Source organism: Triturus cristatus, chromosome 12 (assembly GCF_964204655.1).
Source record: "Triturus cristatus chromosome 12, aTriCri1.1, whole genome shotgun sequence".
In the NCBI taxonomy this organism is placed as follows: Eukaryota; Metazoa; Chordata; class Amphibia; order Caudata; family Salamandridae; genus Triturus; species Triturus cristatus.
Genome location: NC_140595.1, coordinates 120,153,588 through 120,172,306, shown reverse-complemented (window position 1 = coordinate 120,172,306; position 18,719 = coordinate 120,153,588). Strand labels below are relative to the sequence as shown.

At 40.8% G+C, this 18,719-nt stretch overlaps 1 protein-coding gene across 1 annotated transcript in view; it reads right to left on the bottom strand.

Moving 5' to 3' along the window:
* Positions 1–18,719, bottom strand: part of LOC146772832 (rho guanine nucleotide exchange factor 11-like) — a 322,904-nt gene that overhangs the window by 230,796 nt on the left and 73,389 nt on the right. Inside the window, exon 5 of the mRNA XM_085637035.1 lies at positions 10,661–10,787. Within this exon, the coding sequence (XP_085493161.1) occupies positions 10,661–10,787 (127 nt within the window). The remainder of the gene's footprint in view (positions 1–10,660; positions 10,788–18,719) is intronic.

Here is an 18,719-nt window from a genome sequence, read left to right as displayed (position 1 = left end):
CCATTGAATATTTTTTTTGACAATGTTTAATGCTAGTCTCTATTTCATTCAAATTTTTTCAATTCCCCTCTAAAAAGTCCAATTTTTTCTGATAGCCATTGCTCATACAATTAGACATTACATTCCTATCTATCAAATGATGCTCTACTATATAGACTTCTGATAGCAGTGTTACTCCATTAATGGTGTGAATCGTGTAGTGCCGAAACTGTTGTTGCACATGTTTGATGTTACACTGTAGCGTCTTGTATCTGACTTTCTTAGAGGTTTTCGCTAAACGCATAAAACTAACATTATCATATTCTTGATAAATTAAATCTAAGGAGAAATGATCGTATCTTTTAATGTTTAAATACTTCGATGATCTATATGTGGTGTGTGCAAAATTCTCAAAATAATACAAATCAGGGAGGCCTAGACCTCCTTCATTTACTGGTCCATAAAGTGTATCTGAAGCTAATCTTTGTGGTTTGTTTGCTAATAAAAAATGGAAAACATGCCTTGCACTTCTTTAAAGAATTTCATTTGGATTGCTATAGGGATGGCTAAAAACAAAAAAATGCATAAAGGTCAAATTAACATACGGATTAGTGCACCCTGACCCGGTATTGAAAGGGGCAAATTATTAAATTTTGGAAACAGTCCTATTATCTTATTAATGAAGGGGACATAATTTAAAACATACAGGTCATTTACTTTTTTAGAGAAGTATATCACAATATACCTCTTGGGCCTAGTAATGACCAGTAAGCCCAGTTCTGTTATTAAAGTGTTGGGTGCAGTATTACAGAACAGAATCTCCGTCTTTGATTTATTTATTTTATACCCTCCAATTAGCTGGTATTCCTGGAAGATTCAAATATATATTTTTGAACTTTTATGTAGGGTCTATGAAATAATGCTATATCATCAGCACAAAGCTTTATTTGTGTAATTCCTGGAATCAGGGATGTCAGATTGCTATTTGAGCAAACAGCTATTGCTAACGGCTTTATAAAAAGAGCTAAAAGTAATGGCGACAGAGGACAACCTTGTCTTATTCCTCTGTTAACTTTGCAAACGCCAATCTTGTTTGAAGTAACAATTACTCGTGCAGAAGCCTTTTTATAAAACTTGGATATTATATTAATACATTCAACAGGGAATCCAATCTCAGTTAGAATATAGAAAAGAATCTCCCAGCAAACCTGATCAAAAGCCTTCCTGGCATCTGGTAACATAATCTGGTAACATAATCTGGGCCGGGATTTTGTTATGACTAAAATAATCAATACCTTTGACTAAACTACTGGTATTAAAAGTTAGGTGTTTAATTGATACAAATCCACACTGATCTAAATGTTTAATTGAACCAACACACTTTTTCATTCAGTTTGGCAATAATTTGGCTATAATTTTATAATTGGTGTTTAAGAGGCTTATAGGCCTGTATGAATTAATGTCCTCCTTATCTTTATTCTTTTTCAAAAAGCTGACTAATACTGCCGTACGGAAAGAGGGTGGTATCTCGCCTCCCATAAAAATATAATTGGCTAACATTACTAATTCTGGATTTATTATTGAATAACATTTCTTATTTAGTTCAGCAGGCAATCCATCTTCTCCATATGTTTTTCCATTAGCCAGAGATTGCACTACAACTTCCATTTCTTTTAATGTAACATCGGTCAACATATTCTCAATTTGACTTGCCTATAGTTTAGGAATGAAGAGTTTAATAGGAAAATCCTTTAGTTTTGAAATATCTACCTCTTGTCTAACTTAATAGATTGCTTCATAGTGTTTGGACTACTCCTGTATCTGTACTTCATTTGTGATGTGAATATTTGTATCTTTATCTACCAAGGCAGTAATCCTTTTGTGTGCCTGTCTTTCTCTTATTTGCCAAGCTAAACATTTATAAGAAAACGGACTCTCCTCATTTCATTTCGGAGGCATCCAGCTGCTAATATATCCATGTGTAGTAGCTTTAAAAGCCTCCCAGATTCTTTTTACTCTAGCTGCATCCTATTCAGTTGAAAGAAGCTTTCTATTTTATTCTGGGTTTCCGTACACAAGTCTTCATCCTCGATGTGGATGTTGATGATGACTTAAGTGCCCCAAGCCCTGATACTTCCAACTTTACCAAAGCATGATCAGAAAATCTGTTTTGAATATATGTGTAGTTGATTAAACTTAAATTGCATGAAGTAAGAAAATGATCTAATCTTGCCACTGTTTTATATTTAGCTTAGAAACATGAATATTCTCTCATATTGTGAAATTGTATCTGCAATATGTCTATCAGATCTTTGCATACATTCCGCTAATACCTTTTTCATAGGTGGTTTATTCTGTTTCTGTGTACCAGAGGATGAATCCAATTCAGGAGCCTGCAAAAAGTAAAAATCACCCCCAATATCACTGTTCCAGGATTATGCCGTAATGGGTGATAAAGCTCCAATAAACGGGTAGGATCGTCTTCAAATGGTGCATATATTCGGCTGTGGTTAACCTGTTATTAATAATCAAACCACTGATCAAGCCCACCTGCCTTCTTTATCAACCTGAAAGTAGGTGATCTGAAAAGAGAATCTATTCACGAAAATTGCTATCCCTCTATGAGCAGCACTTGCTGATGAAAAATACCTAACTATGCCCACTGCCTAAACATACTATATGTAGATTTCTTTTTATTCATATTATGCATCTCCTGGATCAATACAATGTCAGGGATATATCCTCTTACCTATTCTTCAATGGCTTCGCTTTTATTTTATTATTGAAGCCATTGATGTTTAAGGAGAGAATAAGACGTATAATTCAAAGTGCAATGTGCATTATTCTTTTAACTACAGTACGTAACAATTTTTTTAACTGACAGTGCAAAGTAAAGTGTCATGTAAAGTGCATATTAGCATTGATGATAACATTACTTCATTTACCAAAGATAGTTTGCTTGTATGCATGGATGAACTATCCCATTTTTCTCCCCTGCAATCACCCCGTACCCTGCGTAATCCCTTCCGACCTTTATCTTTCCCATACCCCTGTGACCCTAGTGAGAGGGTAACCCACACCACCTCTCTACCCCCACTTGGTACCCTGAGTGCCATGAACCAGCACCCAGTATTGTGTGCTTACCACTACCGGAGTGACCCAGGTCCTCCGGTCTCTCACTCCTGGTAGCATTTACACTCATATTTGAGCTGCAAAATCCTTAACGTAAGTATCTCTATAATATATCAACCCATAATTATTGCCTAACATTTATCATTCATAGTTAATAGGTTTTTATAGTGAGATATACTTCTACTGTAATAGTTCTTGTGCTTTTGCTACATCTTCCATTAGGTGAAATTTGCCATTTATGAGACCTTTTAATTTCGATTGTTGAACAATGGTTGCTTGTGCCCCTTTTGCTTTAAAAGAATCAATCATTCGAACAAATTCTCTCCGCCTCTTTGCTGCTAATGCAGTCATATCCGAAAAGATTTTAAATGACAGGACTTCTTGTGTCGTCAAAGTTTTTTTTCAAATCGCCTTAGACATTATTTTTTCTCTTATTCGAAAGTCAACAAAATTCACTAGAATATTATGAGTGTTTTTGTATTAATGGGGCGTTGGAAAGTTACCCTATAGGCTCTTGAAACTGTTAAGTCTCCTGTTGGATTCGTGATTGCTTTTCTCAGCAGGGATTCTACCCAGTCCCGAAATTGTGGGCCTTCAATTGCTTCCGGGACCCCAACTAACCGTAAGTTTGTACACCTGTTGTAATTTTCCACATCCTATAATTTAGCCCCAACGACATCTGTATTTTGCCTAATTTGTATTATTTCCTGCTCAAAGGACACTACCTTGTCCTCTAGGCTAGTTTCTTGTTCCTCAGCTTCCGTCAGACGCTCTGGTATTTTACCCATTGTCTCTTGGATTTCCAACAACCTTTCATGTAATGATAAAATATCTCCTGTGACTGTGTCATACGCAGCTCTTTTATCCCAGAAAGAATCAACTCGAACATGTCTCTAACCATTTGTCTAGATTCCCGTTCATTTTCTATCTCCTGCAGAGGTTCCTCATTGCCTACTATTTCTGTTGCCACCAGCCAAGATTTGTCTATTGCCACTTTTGTCCCTGCATGCTGTTGAGCTGAAGACAATGCTGCCTGGGATATTGTTTAATGTATTAACTAGCTGGAGGTGGTTGAAGCTGTCACCGCAATATGTGATTTCGAAAAAAAGAGGATATTGTTTGCAACAGATGGGGAATTGAAAAGGGCACAGCAGTAGATTACTTTTGGAGGCCTCCCATTTCGATATTACTTTCCATATCTTCTGTTCTTTCCAGTGTTGCAGGAGGCTAGACATTTGTAGTCCTGCAGTCTCCAAAGTATCTTCCTTCTCCACCCCTTTTTCAATCTCCGCCTGGGCCTCTTGGACATCAGGGGTCTCTAATCTATTTGCCTCCAGAAGCTGTTGCACCTTTAGATCCATCGTCTGTTGTGCGCTTTGTAATGTACGTGAACTACCCAGTGTTTTCTCTAGGATGCTCTTTTGACGCGACCTCTGAACCGGGGTAGATTGATTAACAGGGACAGAATTCGCATTTGGGGGTTTGCGCTTAAATGCGCACATGCTGCAACAGTCACCTTCTCTCCTCTTTTCTTTTTTCGTTATTTAAGCCCCTATTAATCAGTTTCTACTGAATCACGATGTCCTACTACTTTGTTACTTAGAGTTCAGTATACAATTAAGTCTCTTCCTTGTAGAGCATCCCGCAATTAAGCCTCGAGTTAAAGCAGCAAGCACAAGTTTGGATGTTGGAGGATTTCTTCAGGAGAAGGACAGGAGGCTCCCCACGCTTGTGCATCCTTACCTTCACCTCTTGACGCCGTCTCGGCTATTGCCGGCGTTTTCGATCCACTGCTTTCAACATCCTCCTTAACCTCCCGGTCCACATTCCTAACAATGACCCCCCCCCCCCCTCCGATGCCACCAAAACACTGGCGGTGGCACCGCCAAGGGATTCGCAAGAGCCCTGCAGGTGCTCCCGAGATTGCATCCTCGATCCTTTGCTTCCAGGGCGCGACTGAGTAAGTAAGTGCACTAACGGGTTTATCTGCCATCATCTCCTCTCAGCCCTGAAGGGATAACATCAATCGGTATTGTACTGATAGACTGAAAGTACAGCAAACATTGGATGCTCAGTCTGCAGTTTTAGGATAGTCACCTGACTTAAAGGTTGACTTGTTATACATTGTGGTCCTACTAGCTAGATCCTTAATCCTGAAAAGGTGGCGGTCTGATGAAATTCCGACTTGTCAAAAACTACAGTGTAAACATAATAGGATTAAGGAGTTGGAGAAAAGATATGCATTAAGATCTGGATCATATAGGAAATTTTAGAAATCATAGGAAACTTTGGGTTAAGAGGTTTTTCTTTATATGAAATCATAAATATGAAGTATATTAAATGGGGTTTTCTTAAATGTATTTGGTTGATTGTGTATAAGAATCATGTGTTTGTATTACTATATAATATTAGGGAAGAATGTAATGATATATTTAAACTTGATCCTGCTTTTTGTGATTTTTTTATGCTTTTATGTAAATTTGTATTTTTAGATTATGGGAATGATTAAGTATTCCAATAAAAAATTAAAAAAAGAACTACAACTTTGCATGAAAGTACATAACATATAGAATGATTATGACATGCATCATATAGTGGCTAACAAGCGAAGTAGACAGTTAGCAGTTTGCTGTTCTCCTGGTCTCTGAGGTAGCAGGGACAGCATACAAAAGAAAGTAAATCTGGCAATATGAGCTAGGTCTGCCTTCTTGATTTCCTATCCCTTTTCCCACCTTCTAATCCCTCAGCTCAAAGAGGAAGCTGCTGGGGTCTCTAGTTGGAACTAGGGATAAACAATTCCAATACTACCATCAAGGAGCCTGCAAACTGAAGCATCAGGGAAGAAATTAAAGACAGGCCATAAGAGAGCTCATGTAGCTGAAGAAGAAGGTAAGTTAGGATCAGTGTTCCTTCAACAAAGTGTGTATGTTGCCTTCAATCAAGAAATATGAGGTGGAAAGTAGAGCCCCAGCACCATGTGGAGCGAAACAGCCATTAGAACGCGGGCTAAGCCATGCATGCCATTTCCCTGCAAGGGCAACCAAGCTTGCCTTAACCACGCATATGCGTAGTTGAGGTATGCGTGTGGTCTAGATGCTGGAATGGGTGGGCCCAGGAACAGGAAGGATCGGGAGAGGACACAATGAGGTAAGTGGGGCTGGGGCCGGGTTATGGAGTTTTAAGGCTGATTAGGATGTTTTCAGGGCTCCAGGTGTCGGGGAAGTTTGTAGGGCTCAGGGGGTTGGGTAATTATTAGAGCTCAGGGGGGTTGGGATAGTTTTTAGGTCTTGTGGTGTTGGAGTAGTTTTTATGGGGTCATAAAGGGTTGGGTTAGTTCTTAGGGCTTGGGTGGGTAGTTTTTGCAGCTTGTGGGGGTCATGGTAGTTTTTAGGGCTCGGGGGCTCAAGTGTAAAAGTTACCACAAATGTCCCTTTACCAGTCATGCCTTTACCACAAAATTGCATGGTAAAGGCATACGTGGTAAAGAATGAGTTGTTCAGATGCATTTGTGGTTAGGGCAGCATTGTGGAGGCACACATGGTTTAGCCATGCGTGCCTCTATCATACTACCCAATGTGGATCTCCTGTACTGGTCATGGTTGCTAAAAGTAAGGAGCTGGAATTAAACGTCAAACATGTGGAGGCTTTTTCATCAAACAAAACTCAACAATGGGAGTCAGCACTGGGCAGCTGGGACGTACAGATAGAAGCTGAAGCTGCACTGCTGCTCTGAGCCTTTAATGGTAAATCAACACCTTGGGACATGGCACTGGACATTCAAGGCTAAACCTGCACAAGACGATCTCTGCATAGGGAGAAATGATAGGCCATTTCATGCACCTGCACATGTACCGTGAGGCAGCATTGGGTATTTGAAGACATACTGTGCAGGGGGAACTGCACTAAGCATCTGAGGCTAATCTTCCACCAGAAACTTTGAGGCTAAGACTGAACTGGATAGAAATGGCTAGATTAGAACATTCAAAAACACAATTGAGCATGGACATGAGGGACAATGTGTGTGTGCTTGTGGCGCAGAACTCGGCCTACATGGGTACACCTCAATATACATAACCCTACACAAGTATATGGCTATGCATTGGCAACTGATTTTTGTGTCCGAGCATGTGTTGCTGGTGCCAGGGCACCTGAAAGCTGCAAAAATATTTACATCTCACCCCGGCCATTCCGGGCTGTATTAGACTTTTTTTTGCTGTAATTGGGCATTCAGTGGCACATCCTCCTCTGGAATAGTTACGTGGAATTGAAGGCTAAAACTCTACGATGAATCTGCGACTTTGCTTTTGTAGTTATGACTTAGCACATGAGTTATGCCTGTTAGTGAGGGGATATCGATGGGCAATTGTAACAGCCATATTATCGGCTTATTGTTTCTAAATATTGATGAGAAGTTATGAAACAGTTACATAAAGATAGAGATCTGAGAAGAAACTGAGGACCATTAAACGACACATCAAGTTGATTTTCAATCTTGCAACTTTGGAAATTACGGTAAGTTTAATTATATGGAATGCACTGAAGTGAAGTATAAGGAACATTTAACTGGAAAATGATACAGGAGGACACATTTAATAAATTCAACCATGGAGCCTTGAGGAAGCGGGAATCCTTACACATGTTGAATGTATGCCGGCTGCAATCTTTGTGAAAAAAGAAGACATGAGAAGTTCAATATGACTGTTTTCATATAGTTGATGCCAGTTTAAAAGTGGTATTGAAATGGTACTGATGTTATCCAATCTAAAAAAAGATATATGTGAGATAAAAACTGTATTTGTTGGCCACATAAAAAATAATTCCCATCTAATCATGAGGCTACATTTAAATATTGTTAAGCTTAAAAAATAGATTAAAGATTAGTATGATTTAATGTTTTGTCCATTGTGTATCTCAATTGTTTATAGAACTTTTATAGTTCCAGTAATGAGATGGTACCCATTACAAAGATTACTCTACCGTAGTGTACATTTATTTTACGTTGACGCCGGCTGAATTACCAACCAGTGGTGTTATACTGTAGCACGGCCACTAGAAAAAGTTCTTCGTTTTTTTCCTTTCATTCTCAACTGATAACTGAAGCTTACGGATGGCTATCAGACATTGTGTCTGACAATGGTCTCCCTGGACAATATCTGTGCTCACAGCTAATTATGGCCTTTACTGATTTGGTTTTGATTGTAGCATCAATGAACCCATTAGGAATGTCCTGAGCTCTTTCTCTAAATGAAATAAATGTTTCTAAAAGCAGAAAAATACTTCAGTATCCGAGAGCAGCTGTGAAAAAGAAAAAACCTAAGCCAACAAAGCCTTCCTTGTGAATGTACACCTTCCATGATTGAGCCACTTTCTAATGGTCGACAATTGGCGATGTTACACACATTACAAGGTATTGCCAATGTAAGCTAATTTATAGAACATCCTCAATGATCTTCCTTACCTGCATCCCATTTTAAGGGTGTATGATGGGGTGGGGTTCACCAGAGACCTGGTGGTGGAAATCTTTGGGTAGTCATGATTTATTGTTAAAAGTACTTCTGTTTAACCAGAAAACCTCATAACAGTATTGAAATCCAAAGTATAGCAATATGCATGCTGCATACATTATCTGTTTTAGGAAATCAACATCTTCACTGGTATGACTCTTACATCAATAATGGACAAGAGTCACTGAAATTGAATAGTAAATTTTACCCCTCCGCAATCCAACAATTTCCATACTGTTGATTTGACTGGAGTGGGAATAGAAAATGTTACCCCTCCTGAGTGCAACATTTTGCCTACATTTGTCTAAACTGTAGTGAGAATTGTATATGCATTTTATAGTCTAGTTTATATTGTTTAAATGTATATTATTATGTTTTTGTTTATTGAAAATTATAATATTAATAATGTTTTTAACATGTAATGCATTTTTATTGAATTGCTATTTTGTATTTGGTTACATTTTTTATTTGTAATGAAAATACATTTTTTAATATATTTTATGTTATATATATATATATATATATATATTTATATATATATATATATATAATTAAATATAAAACTATTATTAAACTAATAATGTGTATGTATAGTATAATCATTTTTGTAAAGGTAATAAGATTATATATATAAAAAATGATTATACTATACATAAAAATTATTAGTTTAATAATATTTTTTAATTAGCAATCTGTAAATAAATATATATATTAATATATGTGTGTTTTACTTTTTGAAAATAATTGTAATAGTTTTTTTTAACTATTACATATATATATATATTTACATTAGTGTCATTATTAATATATGTAATGTTTAATATTTACAATTATATATATGTAAAGAAACAATATGTTATACAATGATATAAGAGAATGATTTTTTTTCTCGAAATGTTTGTAATTTAGTATAGCATAACTATATTTTTGATATTGATATTTATATAACAATATTTTTGCATGGGGCTATTTTGGGGTTTCATATTTTGTCAGTGAACCGGGCCAAAAAAATTCAACATTAAAACTATAGGCAATGCATACTAATGTTCTGAGGAATGTGCACGTATACACAACTGTTATTTCTGCCCCGATAACCAGCTCACCTTCAACATTACAAATTGAATACTAAGGGGCTCATCACGATGTTGGAGTTGCCACCGACAGACAACATCTTGGACTCAGGTCTGACTGACCTGAGGTCGGCGGATCCGAAGGCCTGATTATGATGCGACTGACCACTGTTCGGTCAAATTCCCACTGTTCTCTATGGGAGCTTGTGTTACGGCCATAAAACGGCCATAATACAGGCTCCTATAGAGAAATGGGTGCATGTGTAAAACCATGCACAATGGTACCAACCATACAGTGCAGGGTTTCACAGGGAGAGGGTACCCTAGGTACCCCCTTCACCACGGACCTTAGACCACGGGGGCAAAGGGGCCCTGCTAGGTACCCCCAAAGTTACTTTCCGACAGCCTTTCCATGTCGGAAAGGCCGGCACAGAAAGGTTGTCAGAAACCAACATCGTGATACAGACGGCACAAACGCCATCCATAGGGGATTATGGTGCGGTTCCGATCGACAGGAACACTCCGAGCGCTGGCCGGAACTGAGTCAGAATGACCGTCTGGTTTACATTCCGACCGCAAACTCTCAATCAGTCTTCGGGCCACAAACCGACCGAGTCTTCTGGAAAGTCTGACCACGGTTGGGAAGCTTCTGACTAGAGGTCAGAGGTTTTCCAACCAACATCATTATTGGCCCCTAAATAACAGCAAACATGCAACAAGCAGTGATAATAATGAACTCATAAAATCAAAAACATAAAAACCTGAATCAGAGTCAATACATTTTGGAAATGTATAGTTCATTGGGAAGTATTTTGTTTGTAATGGGTAGGTAACATGGAAGCAAGCATGGATTCCCACAGAAGGGTTATGGTGCCAAATGCTTTTTGACAATATCCTATTAGGCTGTGAATTCCTACAACTGTAGTCACTTTATAGATTATAGAATAGACTGCTACAGCAGAAGCATTCGCCTACCTTTCAGAGTCCAGAAGCTCTTCATGACGGCTTACTGTTGACAGCCACTGCAACACCCGCACTTGGCGGTCACACTGCTGGTTGTTCGCAAAGTGCAGAGATAGATTGCTCCGAGTCAAAGGATTAACTAGGTGCCAGACAAGAGGAAAAAATGTTATGTGTGCCCATAGTGACCATACATATTCTCAAGACAACCCTTCATGTTAATACTACTTGTGTATCTCACAACTAAAGCAGTGACAAATGATCTAGCTACAACAGCTGGTCATCATCTATATTTATATCAATACATGATGGAGAAATATGTGAACTGCTTTGGGCTACAGTTCTCAGCCATTATAAACTACGTTTGTGTTTTATGCATTTATTCAACTATGGTCTCAATCTTCAAAATAAAAGGTGCTCTTTGAGGCAGTCCAAGGAGACTTAGTGGCGTATTTACAAGCCCCTATTGCAACCACGTCTCTTTTAGTGATGTTTTGATGGTGATGGGAGGTTTGTTTTATTTACAAGGCAGCGTTAAGCAACTTAACGTGGCTTAATGCTGCCTTGCAATTAAGGCACTCTTTCACGCTGCACTTAGCGTGAAAGGGGTGGGCAATGGGTGTTGTGGTGGGCGTTCCACCACAACACCCATTGATTTTGACGCTGCCCCCTATTTAGAAGAGCAGCATAAATAGGAGGCAGTGCCAAAATTAAGATCAGGAAAAATCTGGTCTTCAACAGGTGAAATTAGGAAAAATGCTTTATTTCTCCTTGTTTTTGCTGTTTCCATGTGTGCTGCATTGTGCAGCACACATGGAAACTGCAAAATGCCAATGTTTGTTTACCAGCAGGAATATCCCCCTTCCTGCACAATAACAATAATTTTAAAAAAATGCCGTTTTGCAACTTCTATGTGTTCTTCATTAAGCAGCACACATAGAAGTTACAAAACGGCATTTAAAGATTGTTTATGTGCAGGAAGGGGGACCTTCCTGCACATAAACAATCTTCCCCTCAACAAGGGCACCCTTGCACTATGGTGAAAGGGTGCATGCATGGCACTAGGCAGCTTAATTTAATACCAGCGCAGGGGGAAACGCAGGGCTGTACCATATTCTTATAAATACAGTGCAGCGCTGTGTTTCTAAAATGACAAAGTGTGTTGTTAGCCTTCTTGGCTTAACAACACGATTCGCCACTTTCTAGTAAATATGCCCTCTTGTATCACAAAGGCGAGACAGAGTTGATTTCCGCTCTTTGTATAAAAGGTTCTCCTTTGCACTGTGTTGCAAGGCTTGCATATGTATTTTTCTAATGTTACCTATATTACAAGTCCGGTTGTATACTAACTTGGTCATTGCTTGTGGACTAAATGAATCAGAATGCGGGCGCAGGCCGAGAAAGCAGGCCACTAGTTTAAACGGTGCTGCTAAATCAAATGTGTGCTCGACTGCAATGCTTGTTTTTTCAGACTCATGATAACAACCTGGAAAAGGAATATTTTCCTGATACACTTTTTATAAACACAACTATGGCAGCTGAAATATGCTATGAGAGAAATCTCAAATAGTGTATAACAATCTCACAGTGTAAAACACTAACCATTGTGTACTGAGTTCGGGGTAAAATGCAGGGTTCTACATACCAACTGCAGATGTCTGACTCCTAGCACTTTTACCTACTTCAGCATAACTAGAAGATGGGTAGGAGACACTTGCCAGTTTTCCTTTTTTTTTTTAAAAAAAAGTCATAAAATGTCCTTTTAGGGTTTAGCAAATGCACCATCTGTGAACACAGTGAGGTGGGGTGTAACACTACCCCTTCCCAGCATTGACAGCTTGTTGAAGACTGTTCACCATAACCCTCATCTTTATGCAGCAGAACCGTCAGGTTGACTGAACTTCTTTCAACAGTTAGGAGGAATCTGGTTGAACGTATGGGTGAGTGACTAATCTGTGTGAAAGTCTGTATCAGTCTGTCAGTTGGTGTGTAAGTGGCTGCATGGGTTGGTGAATAGGTACATGAGTTTCTGTATGGGCTATTGATTGGTTGTCTGAGTACCTGTATGGGTGACAGAGTGTCTGTGTGTTGTGTGACCACCAGGCATTGATCTGATACAGACATTCCCACAGATTAGTCACTCACCCATACATTCACCCAGACACGTATAATCACTCTCTTATACAGTCAGTCACACACTGACAGAATCATCATATATATATATCACATTCTTAAACTTTTTAGAAACACTCCCAGTCACGGGATAATGTAATCCGGGATGTCATCAGTGATGTCATTTGAGATGTCATGTCACTCACCATGTCATGAGTGATGTAATATGTGAAGTCATCAGCAGTGCATTGCAGGAGCGTGAGTTATTGTTAGGTCAGCTAACTAAAACTGCTGAATTTCTCTGGTTTTGTATGAGTGGAAGAACCTGGAAAGTCCATCTGCATTGGCAGTCCCAGGTTGTGTTCCACTACAAAGTCCATTCCCTGTAGTGAGATAGACCACCCCAACAGTTTAGGATTTTCACCTTCCATTTGAATTAGCCATCTCAGAGGCCTGTGATCAGTTTGAACTAGGAAGTGAGTACCTTACAAGTATGGTCTCAGCTTCTTCAGGGACAAAACCACAGCAAAGGTCTCCCTCTCAATTGCATTCCAACGCTGCTCCCTGGGGAGAGGCCTTCTGCTTATAAAAGCAACAGGTTGGTCTTTGCCTTCATCATTGGTCTGGGATAGGACCACTCCTATCCCTAGCTCAGAGGCATCATAGCCTCTTTCAGGGTGTCAGAAGCCTTTTGACAACTAACTGTCCAGTTTACATTTTTGGGCATGATCTTGGAGGTGAGTTCTGTGAGGGGAACCACAATGGACCCATATACCTTCAGAAACCTCCTGTAGTACTCAGTCAAGCCAAGGAATGCCCTGACTTGGGTTTGGTTGTTGGAGCTGCCCAGTCCAGGATGGCCTGGATCTTGGGCTGTAAGGGTTGTACCTGGCCTCCACCAGCAAGGTGGCCCAAGTACACCACAGTTCCCTGCCCTATCTGGCATTTGGGTGCCTTGGTAGTTCAGCCTGCAGTTTGCAGGGCATTTAAAACCTTCCCAAGGTGAATCAGATGATCCTGCCAGGTGGAGCTAACAACAGCAATATCATCTAGATAAGCTGCACTAAAGGATGCCAATCCAGCAAGGGCTTGGTTCACCAACCACTGGAAGGTGGCAGGGGCATTCTTTAAACCAAAGGGCATACCAGTAAACTGATAATGCCCGTCAGGTGTGGAGAATGCTGTCTTTTCTTTTGCTCCTGGACCATGCCAATTTGCCAGTACCCTGCAGTTAAGTCAAAGGTACTTAGAAATGTGGCTGTACCCAATTTGTCTATCAACTCATCTGCTCTTGGGATACGGTGAGCATCTGTCTTGGTGACAGAGTTGAGTCCTCTATAGTCCACACAGAACCTCATTTCTCTCTTTCCACCCTGTGGATGAGGTTTGGGGACTAGAACCACTGGGCTGGTCCAGGAGCTCTCAGAGGGTTCAATAACCCCTACCTCCAGCATCTTGCTGACTTCTGCTCTGATGCTTTCCTTGACTTGATCAGACTGTCGATAGATTTTGTTTTTGACAAGTGAACTGTCCCCAGTGTCTACATCATGGGTACACCAGTTTTTCTGGCCAGGGGTCAAGGAAAAGAGCTTAGCATACTGCTGCAAGACTTGCTTGCAATCAGTCTGCTGTTGGGCAGAGAGGGTGTCTGAAAAGACAACTCCATCTACTGACCCATCTTTTGGGCTGTATGAGGGGAGGTCACGGAGAGGTTCACTCTCTGTCTCCTTATCCTCATCAGTCACCATCAGCATGGTGATGTCAGCCCTGTAATGGTAGAGTTTCAGGCAGTTCACATGGATAACCTTTTGGGTGTCCCGCTTGTGCCCAGGTCACCTAAGTAGGTGACCTCACTCTTTTTTTCTAGGATAGGGTAAGGGCCACTCCATCTGTCCTGGAGAGCACTTGGTGGCACTGGCTCCAAAACCCACACCTTTTGCCTAGGTTGAAATTCAACCAGTGCAGCTTTTTGGTCATACCAGTGCTTCTGAAGCTCCTGTCAGGCCTAAAGATTTTTGAATGCCTTTTCCATGTACTCAACCATTCTGGACCTTAGGCCAAGCACATAGCCCACAATATCTTGTTTGGGTTCTTGGAGAGTCTTCTCCCAACCCTCTTTTACAAGACAGAGTGGTCCCCTCACAAGATGGCCAAACAGATGTTCAAAGGGGGAAAACCCTACTCCCTTCTGTGTCACTTCTCTGTAAGTGAAAAGCAGGCAGGGTAAGAGGACATCCCATCTCCTTTTGAGTTTTTCAGGGAGCCCCGCAATCATGCCTTTCAATGTCTTGTTGAATCTCTCAACAAGGCCATTGGTTGGTGGGTGATAGGGTATAGTAAACTTGTACTGCACTCCACACTCTTTCCACATGTGTTTTAGGTAAGCCGACATGAAGTTGGAACCTCTGTCTGAAACCACCTCCTTTGGAAACCCTAACCTGGTGACGACACCAATGAGGGCCTCGGCTACTGCAGGAGCTGTAGTAGTCCTAAGGGGAATTGGTTCAGGGTACCTAGTGGCATGATCCACTACCACTAGAATGAATGTGTTCCCTGATGCTGTGGGAGGTTCAGGTGGACCCACTATGTCCACACATACACTTTCAAAGGGAACCCCCTCCACAGGTAGTGGTATCACGGGGGCCTTTGAGGGGCCACCTGTCTTGCCACTAGCCTGATAGGTGACACAGGTGCTGACAACCTCCTTTACTTTTTGGTGCATATGGGGCCAGTAAAAGTGGCTAACTAGTCTTTCCCTAGTCTTGGTTTGGCCCAGATGTCCAGCAAGGGTGATGTCATGAGCTAAAGTTAGAATAAACTCCCTGTACATCTACGGCACTACCACTCTCCTTGTGGCTACAGGTTTGGGGTCTCTGGCCTCAGTGTACAGTAGTCCCTCTTCCCAATAAACTCTGTGGGTACCACAGACATCTCCCTTTTACTGTGCAGAAGCTTCCTGCCTCAGACTTTCAAAAGTTGGGCAGTCCTGCTGTCCAAGGCACAGCTCTTCCCTGGAGGGTCCCCCTGGGCCTAAGAGATCAACCTGGTTAGGGTCAAGCTCCATGTGCTCAGTTCCTTCTGGGATGTCCAAGTCATCTACCTGAGGAGAGGGGTCCTAATCCTTTTGCTGTACAGAAGCTGGTTCCCCAGTTTTCTTACCTTTTCTCTTGGAAGGTTGGGCCATACTTTCAGGCTCCAACACTTCTTTTTCACCCTGTCTCTTGCTCTGTGATCATGGTTTTACACACACCAATTCAGGGATATCTAGCATTGCTACATGGGTTTTCAGTTCAACCTCAGCCCAGGTTAAGGTTTCCTGGTCATTGTCAAGCAGACATGCAGCTGGAAGCTTTGGTGAGACCATTACCTGTTTCAGGCCAGTAACACCCCCCCCCCCCAGTTTAAGTCACCATAGCCATTGCATGGTTAGTGGTAACACTGTCAGCATTGGTAACTGGGTAAGTTCTCCCAATCAAGTATTGCTCAGTGGAAACCAGTGTGCCTCTCACCATAGTGACACTGGCACCTGTATCCCTCAGAGCTTCTATCCTAGTTCCATTAATCCAAGGGTATTGTAAGTATTTTTTAAGTTGGGTGGCCACACAGCTACAGTGGCAAACTCAACTTCCTCTTTTGAAACTAGAACTGCTTCAGTGTGCAACCCGATTTGCTCTTGGCACACTGTTGATCCCATCTGGGGACTTGTTATTCCAGGACGAGCTGTAGTAGGACTAGGGGCCTTCTTGTTTGGGCAAGCAGCATCTCCAGTTAAGTGTCCCAACTTCTTACAGTTGTTACACCAGGCCTTTAAAGGATCAAAGTCATTTACCTTGTACATATTAATGGACTGGGAAGAGGTTTGGGACCCACCCTCCTGTGCAAGTTTTTGGGGCCCTTTAGAATACTCGGGCCTTCTTATCTTGGGGATTCTCACCACCTTTCCCCTGGTGAGGTTTTGTAACCCCTTTCTTTTGGTCACCCCCAGTGGTTGTTTTTGTCACCCTTGCCTTGACCCAGCGGTCTGCCTTCTTTCCCAATTCTTGGGGAGAAATTAGACCTAGGTCTACCAAATGCTGATGTAACTTTTCATTTGTGCAATTACTTAAAATATGTTCCTTCATAAACAGATTGTAAAGTCCATTGAAATCATGAGCATTGTGTCCGGTTAACCAACAATCTAGTGTTTTAACTGAGCAGTCTAAAAAAGTCAATTCATGATTGGTTTGGGGTTTTGTGAGCCCCCCTGAATCAAATTCTGTATTCCTCAGTTGTGAGTCCAAATCCCTCAATCAGATTTAGTCATAAGACCCAGCATCTACCCCTATAAGGGTCAGGAGTCTGTCTCTACAGGTACAAGAGCACAGTTCCAAAAGGAGTTTCCCCCCCCCAGTGTGACTTCTACACTTTTCTCATTTCACAAGCCCTCTCAAAGGCTGTGAACTATTTCGTGATATCATTACTCTCTTCATATTTAGGGGCAATCCCTTTGGGGATTTTAGGATCATAAGATTGCTCTGTATCCTTATTAAGCAAATTGCTGCCAACATTGACGGGTGCTAGGTCCATTTCTGCTGTCTCTCTTTCTAGAGCCAGCAACCTGGTCTATAGATCTAATCTTTTGGTCAGCCTTACTAAAAGGCTGTCCTCCTCATTGAGGCTGTCCTCAATGTCCTCAGTGGTACCTGAGCCACCTGTGTGGGATCTAGGTACTGAGAGGTTGATTCTTGGAGTCAAGGGTACTTGGACCCTTTTCTCCCTAGGAAGTGGAGAGGTTGATCTAACTGGTCATCCTCTCCCTCTTCTTCCTCTTCTGACTGGTCTTCACCATTTACAGATGGGTGGCCCTTTGCATACCCAGCCAACAGATCCTGGAGCTTTTGTTTGGTGGGATGGGGACCCATGGCTATGTTTTTAAGTTTACATAGGAACCTTACCTCCTTGAAAAACAAGTGACGGTAAGGGGTGAGGTCGAGCTCCTCAACCAAGTCCTCTATCTCATTGTGGTTATTTTTACTAACCGCTGGGTTCTTGATTTGAGACATTGTTAAAAAAAACTTCTAACCCCTCTAACCCTAGCTTAAGTGTCTTTTAGTTTTCTAAAATTCTAAAGGGAGTTAACCAAAGCCCTAACAAGACTTTTAGTAATTTTGTAAAAATGCCAATTTGAGAAATCAGAATTCTAAAGACAATTTAAGAGTTCTGTCATGTGAGCAGGTGGTTACCAAGTAGTCCAACAAATGCAAAGTTGAATATCCCACCGCTGATCCACCAATGTAGGAAGCTGGCTCTGTATATACTATACCAAAGTGAGGTATAGTGTGCACAGAGTCCAGTGGAACCCCAAAGGTAGGCAGAGGTAAAGTTAGATAGCACCTCACTCTCTGTTTATGGTAGTGTGGTCGAGCAGTAAGGCAGTATCAGTGGACAGTGTTAAGTATTTATTTTCAACCCTCACTCAGCAAATCAATTCACACACTCACAGACTGAACTTCAGACCAATTGTTTTCGGATACAAATATTTTTTTAGTTATTTAATTTTCTAGAACCAAGCAAGCCTGGCACAGATAAGCAATAAATACTTTACAGTAGTAATGCGATTGAAATACAGTTTGAATGATAATTGTATATGCACTTTGGTTTGATCTACAGTATGGATGCAGATAAAAGCAAAACTTAGGAAATGCAGTACATATACTTGAATAGGCTTTTTTAGTAAAATAGAAGGTGAGTAACTTTTGAGATTACTAGGCTTACACAGAGTAGTATACCTAGATGCTACTCTGGAACATTTCCTGAAAACAGGTAAGTACAATTGTTTTTGTTAGATTAAGCAATTTTAAAGAATTGCTTTGGTTTCTCAAACTCCACACTTACAAACTTTTCACAGAAAAACAGTCAATGTTATCCTTTGGAGGAAAACAGTGTTATCAGTTTTGAGTTAAGTATTTGGTAGTGGGAGTTG